The sequence below is a fragment of the Echiichthys vipera genome (assembly GCF_963691815.1).
Source record: "Echiichthys vipera genome assembly, chromosome: 5".
Taxonomy (NCBI): Eukaryota; Metazoa; Chordata; class Actinopteri; order Perciformes; family Trachinidae; genus Echiichthys; species Echiichthys vipera.
Genome location: NC_139830.1, coordinates 943,582 through 950,506, shown reverse-complemented (window position 1 = coordinate 950,506; position 6,925 = coordinate 943,582). Strand labels below are relative to the sequence as shown.

The 6,925-nt window shown below is 50.1% G+C and overlaps 1 protein-coding gene across 1 annotated transcript in view; it reads right to left on the bottom strand.

The window, feature by feature from the left end:
* Positions 1-6,925, bottom strand: part of exoc3l2b (exocyst complex component 3-like 2b) — a 46,350-nt gene that overhangs the window by 5,426 nt on the left and 33,999 nt on the right. Inside the window, exons 4-8 of the mRNA XM_083913986.1 lie at positions 3,543-3,805; positions 3,199-3,465; positions 1,584-1,702; positions 1,198-1,312; positions 835-945 (exon numbers count right to left, since the gene is read on the bottom strand). Of these exons, the coding sequence (XP_083770112.1) occupies positions 835-945; positions 1,198-1,312; positions 1,584-1,702; positions 3,199-3,465; positions 3,543-3,805 (875 nt within the window). The remainder of the gene's footprint in view (positions 1-834; positions 946-1,197; positions 1,313-1,583; positions 1,703-3,198; positions 3,466-3,542; positions 3,806-6,925) is intronic.

Sequence of the window (6,925 nt, the reverse complement as noted above, 5' to 3'; positions counted from 1 at the left end):
GAAAACAGATCATCAGACGTGAGGAGTCGAGCTGCAGCGTCACTAACTTCTCCCATGTGCGTTTTACGTCTGTGAGGCTTTTAATGTGAAACATCTGCACAGGAAGTGCTGACTTTACCGTGATGCAGCTCAAAGTTTCATATGTTTCATAACAGAACAGAGTGTGTGTGTGTGTGAGGTGTGTGTGTGTGTGTGTGTGTGTGTGGAGGCTGGTGCTGCGTTCAGGGACACTCGGTTCACTCTGCGTCCTCTTCACCGCTTTATTTCACTGGAGGAGCTTTTACCTTCTGTGGCCACCAGAGGGCAGCAGCTCGTTCAGTGTGTGTGTGTGTGTGTGTGTGTGTGTCTGTGTCTGTGTGTGCGTGTGTGTGTGTGTGTGTGTGTCTTGTTTAATGGTTAATGTGTCTTTATGGTGTCCTGTGTGATGATGAGTAACTTTATACCGACATACTAACTGTTGCAGTCTCATGCTCGTTCACACACACACACGCACGCACACACACACACACACACACACACACACACACACACACACACACACACACACACACACACACACACACACACACACACACACACACACACACACACACACACACACACACACACACACACACACACAGACACAGTGTGTGTGTGCGTGCGTGCGAGGTCAGGAAGTGCTCGGTGTTGACTTTGACGAGACAGAATCCCCCTTTTTACGTAACGCTTGACTCCGATTCATCAACCTTTGATTTACGCAAACACCAGGGTAACCGTAGTAACCGTAGTAACCGTGGTGACCATGGCGACCGTGGTGACAGTGGTAACCGTGGTGACGGGGGCGGGGCGTACCTGGATGATGGTCTTGGCCAGAGCGACGTGGTACTCCTCGATGTGCAGCGTCTCCATCCAGCGGCGCTCCTCCTCGTCCAGGACCTGACTCAGCTCCGTCGTCACTTTGGCCTGAAACGACCAATCAGAGCAGAGTTAGAGGCGCCACTTCCTGCTTCCTGTTCCTGCTTCCTGTTTCCTGCAGACAAATTAATTGCTAACAAAATGAAAACATAGATAAAACAATGATGAACCCCGACGTCAGACTTGGGTCCAGGTCCAGATCTGGTCCTGGACCGTGGACCGACCCGATAAACAGTGGATCTGCGTGTCCCTCTGCCGCCCGGCGCTCAGCGGGCGCAGGACGTTGAAAGTGCGTCTCACCCTGACGGAGTTGAGACAGTCGAGCTCCAGACGCTCCACGGTCTCTGACGGCAGCAGAGGCGTCAGCTGAGAGCGACTGAAGGGGGAGGTGATGCACACGGTCCCCAGGACGTCCCTGACACACACACACACACACACACACACACACACACACACACACACACACACACACACACACACACACACACACACACACACACACACACACACACACACACACACACACACACACACACACACACACACACACACACACACACACACACACACACACACCAGATGAAGGTTCTTTGGTCATGGACTCAAACAGATCCAGATTCAAACCGGCGAGCAGCGTTTGACCCGGTGTTGTGTGACTCGTGGTCGTGGACTTGATGTCCGTGTACCTGTTGTAGATGTTGTGCAGCCAGTCCAGCAGCGAGTAGATGTCCGTGATCTCCAGCTGGTTGTCGGTGATGGCCTCCAGTCGCCTAGCAACCGCCTGATGGTAGCTCTGCACGTACACCTGAAAGGTCGAAGGTTAGAAACGAGGTCACCAGTTCACCGAGTGACCACAGGAGGCGCCAACACCGACCGGTGCCCCGTCGTAAACGTTACAGAAATGATATTAAGATGTAAAGTTCTGCATCTGTACGGGGCTGCTTAGAGGCTAATATTAGCTGCTAATGTTAGCTGCTAATGTTTTCTGCTAATGTTATCCGCTAATGTTAGCTGTGAATCTTATGTGCTAATGTTAGCTGTGAATCTTATGTGCTAATGTTAGCTGCTAATGTTCTTCCACTAATGTTGTCTGTGAATCTAATCTGCTAATGTTATCCGCTAATGTTAGCAGCTAATGTTTTCTGCTAATGTAAGCTGCTTATGTTTTCTGCTTATCTTTTATGCTAATGTTCTTCCACTAATGTTATCTGTGAATCTAATCTGCTAATGTTATCTGCTAATGTTAGTTGCTAGTGTTAACCGCTAATGTAAGCAGCGAATGTTATCTGCTAATGATTTCTGCTAATATTAGCTGCTAAGGTTCTTCCGCTAATGTTATCTGCTAATGATTTCTGCTAATATTAGCTGCTAAGGTTCTTCCGCTAATGTTATCTGCTAATGGTAAATGGTAAATGGACTTGTTCTTATAAAGCGCCTTTCTAATCTTCTGGCTACTCAAGGTGCTTCACAGTGTTTGTCACATTCACCCATTCACACAGACATTCACACTGATGCAGTGAACATCTACAGACCATCTAATCTGGTCTAACCATTCACACCACATTTACACACCCATGCGCAGCACAGGGAGCAATTCAGGGTTCAGTGTCTTGCCCAAGGACACTTCGACATGTCGACCAGGGGGAGATGGGGATCGAACCACCAATATCTCGAAAAGAGGACGACCCACTCTTCCACCAAGCCACAGCCGCTGCGGGCGGCTGTGGCTTAAGCAGCTTATGTAAGCAGCTTATGTTTTATGCTAATGTTAGCTGCTAATGTTAGCTGCTTATTTTCTATGCTAATTTTAGCTGCTTATTTTTTATGCTAATGTTTTATGCTAATGTTTTATGCTAATGTTAGCTGCAAGTTGCTGTGAACTGGACTAAAGGTTTTTCTCTAGTGAGGGAAATTTTAGTATTATTTTTTGAACATTATTATTTATCGACAGTCGAGAAAATAATCTCTCACAGTTCTGTCGTTAGCACTGATGCTAAAGTCAGAGCTTCAGTTAGCTGCTGGTGCAACTCGGCCTGAAATTAACTTTGAACTTTTTTCTAGTAAAATATTCAGACTTTTGTCTTAAAATGACAAAATATTCTGAACTCTGTAAAAACTCTGTCTCAACTTTCCTCCTCTGCAAAATAGTCTAGCTAGCTTGTTAGCCTAGCATGTTAGCCTTTGCTAGCTTGGTAGCTTGCAGTCGTGATGCTGCCAGGATGGAGTCGCCCATTTTGAGCTTCATCTGGTCTCCACGTTAATAGGGCCTAAGGTCCTCCAGGTGGTCCCGTCCTGTCTCACCTGGAAGGGCTGGTACTCCTCAGGGTAGATGGACACCACGTTCCTCTTGGCGGCCCCCAGGTCCTCCACCACCCGGGCTCGGAGCCGGTCCAGGTACCCGTCCAGCTCCCCGGCCGTGAACTCGGCCCTCTGAGGCAGAGAGCCGTCGGCGGCCGCCTCCACCGCCTCCCTCCACCTCTTCTTCAGAGAGCGGGGCCTCGGGCCCCCGGGGGCCGCGGTCTCACCCAGGGCCCACTCTTTATCCACCTGCTCCTCCTGCTGCAGCACCTGCACACAGACGGACGGACCGGTGAGGTGACCCGGGCCCCCGTTAGCTCGTACCTTACACCGGCGGCAGCGCTCACCTGCACCACCAGGCCCAGATTGGGCCCCGCGGTCGGGGCCCTCAGGGACTCCCTGACCACGGCCCACAGCTCCTTCTGCAGCTCCTCGTACAGCAGCTCCACGTCCTTGGCCTTCCTGCGCCCGCCGTCTTTGACGCCGGGGCTGGTGGCGTCCTCCGGCTGCTCGGCGGCGGAGGACTGGCTGCACTCCTGCTCCAGCTCCAGGATGTGGGTGTCGGCCAGCAGCAGGTCCCGCCTCTTCACCAGCTGCAGGATCTCCAGGACTGACGCAGGAAACACGGAACATTAACAATCATCAAACATGAGCTTTACATGTTCTTACATCTGTGTCTCTCTGCACAGCCAACCCTCTCTGCACTTCAGTGCGCTGGTTCGAGTCCCTGTAAGAGTGAGGAGGTGGCAGTTCTGCCGAGGTGCCTTTGAGCATTCAGCTTTTTGATACATACACATTTTCACCTTTTTCAATATTCAGATTTTTTTACTGTAACTTCAGCGTTAAAGTATTAATCCTGACACACACACACACACACACACACACACACACACACACACACACACACACACACACACACACACACACACACACACACACACACACACACACACACACACACACAGGTACACACACACACACACACACAAAGTGATATCTCATGCTTCAGCAGCAGAGGGGAGGGCTGCCCTTTCAAAATAAAACCTCTCTCTAGGGCGCGCACACACACACACACACACACACACTCTAACACAGACACACACACACACACACACTCTAACACAGACACACACACACACACACACACACAACAGGGTGTGGCCACTGTAAAGTGATAGCTCAGCACTTTGAGCACCTTTAAACCAGACGACATTGGAGAACACACACACACACACACACACACACACACACACACACACACACACACACACACACACACACACACACACACACACACACACACACACACACGCCGGTCACAGAAACACAGCTCTTATTGTTCAGCTTCAGCCTTCAGAGGAAATCTGTTCCAGCTGCGTTCATTTCAGCACCTGAACGTCCCACGTTCATATAAGCACCTGAACGTCTCACGCTCATATAAGCACCTGAACGTCCCACGTTCATTTAAGCACCTGAACGCTTCACAGTCATTTAAGCACCTGAACGTCCCACGTTCATTTAAGCACCTGAACGTCCCACGTTCATATAAGCACCTGAACACCTCACGCTCATTAAAGCACCTGAACGCCTCACGCTCATTAAAGCAGGCACCTGAACGCCTCACGCTCATTTAAGCACCTGAACGCCTCACGGTCATTTAAGCACCTGAACGCCTCACGCTCATTAAAGCAGGCACCTGAACGCCTCACGCTCATTTAAGCACCTGAACGCCTCACTGTCATTAAAGCTCCTGAACGCCTCACGCTCATTTAAGCACCTGAACGCCTCACGCTCATATAAGCACCTGAAAGCATCACACTGATTTAAGCACCTGAACGCCTCACGGTCATTTAAGCACCTGAGCGCCTCACGGTCATTTAAGCACCTGAACGCCTCACGCTCATTTAAGCAGGCACCTGAACGCCTCACGCTCATTTAAGCACCTGAACGCCTCACGCTCATTTAAGCAGGCACCTGAACGCCTCACGCTCATTTAAGCAGGCACCTGAACGCCTCACGCTCATTAAAGCTCCTGAACGCCTCACGCTCATTAAAGCACATGAACGCATCACACTCATTTAAGCACCTGAACGCATCACACTGATTTAAGCAAGCACCTGAACGCCTCACGCTCATTTAAGCACCTGAACGCCTCACGCTCATTGAAACACCTGAACGCCTCACGCTCATTGAAACACCTGAACGCATCACACTGATTTAAGCAAACACCTGAACGCCTCACGCTCATATAAGCACCCGAACGCCTCACGCTCATTTAAGCACCTGAACGCCTCACGCTCATATAAGCACCTGAACGCATCACACTGATTTAAGCAAGCACCTGAATGCCTCCCGATCATTTTAGTACCTGAATGTCCCACACTCATTAAAACACCTGAACGCCACACGCTCATTAAAGCACCTGAATGCCTCACGCTCATATAAGCACCTGAACGCCTCACGCTCATTTAAGCAGGCACCTGAACGCCTCACGCTCATTTAAGCACCTGAACGCCTCACTGTCATTAAAGCTCCTGAACGCCTCACGCTCATTTAAGCACCTGAACGCCTCACGCTCATTTAAGCACCTGAACGCCTCACGCTCATATAAGCACCTGAACGCATCACACTGATTTAAGCACCTGAACGCATCACACTGATTTAAGCAAGCACCTGAACGCCTCACGCTCATTTAAGCACCTGAACGCCTCACGCTCATTTAAGCACCTGAACGCCTCACGCTCATTTAAGCACCTGAACGCCTCACGCTCATTAAAGCTCCTGAACGCCTCACGCTCATTAAAGCACATGAACGCATCACACTCATTTAAGCACCTGAACGCATCACACTGATTTAAGCAAGCACCTGAACGCCTCACGCTCATTTAAGCACCTGAACGCCTCACGCTCATTGAAACACCTGAACGCCTCACGCTCATTGAAACACCTGAACGCATCACACTGATTTAAGCAAACACCTGAACGCCTCACGCTCATATAAGCACCCGAACGCCTCACGCTCATATAAGCACCCGAACGCCTCACGCTCATATAAGCACCCGAACGCCTCACGCTCATTTAAGCAAGCACCTGAATGCCTCCCGATCATTTTAGTACCTGAATGTCCCACACTCATTAAAACACCTGAACGCCACACGCTCATTAAAGCACCTGAATGCCTCACGCTCATTTAAGCACCTGAGCGCCTCACGCTCATTTAAGCACCTGAACGCATCACACTGATTTAAGCAAGCACCTGAATGCCTCCCGATCATTTTAGTACCTGAATGTCCCACACTCATTAAAACACCTGAACGCCACACGCTCATTAAAGCACCTGAATGCCTCACGCTCATATAAGCAGGCACCTGAACGCCTCACGCTCATTTTAGCACCTGAACGCCTCACTGTCATTAAAGCTCCTGAACGCCTCACGCTCATTTAAGCACCTGAACGCCTCACGCTCATTTAAGCACCTGAACGCCTCACGCTCATATAAGCACCTGAACGCATCACACTGATTTAAGCACCTGAACGCATCACACTGATTTAAGCAAGCACCTGAACGCCTCACGCTCATTTAAGCACCTGAACGCCTCACGCTCATTTAAGCACCTGAACGCCTCACGCTCATTTAAGCACCTGAACGCCTCACGCTCATTAAAGCTCCTGAACGCCTCACGCTCATTAAAGCACATGAACGCATCACACTCATTTAAGCACCTGAACG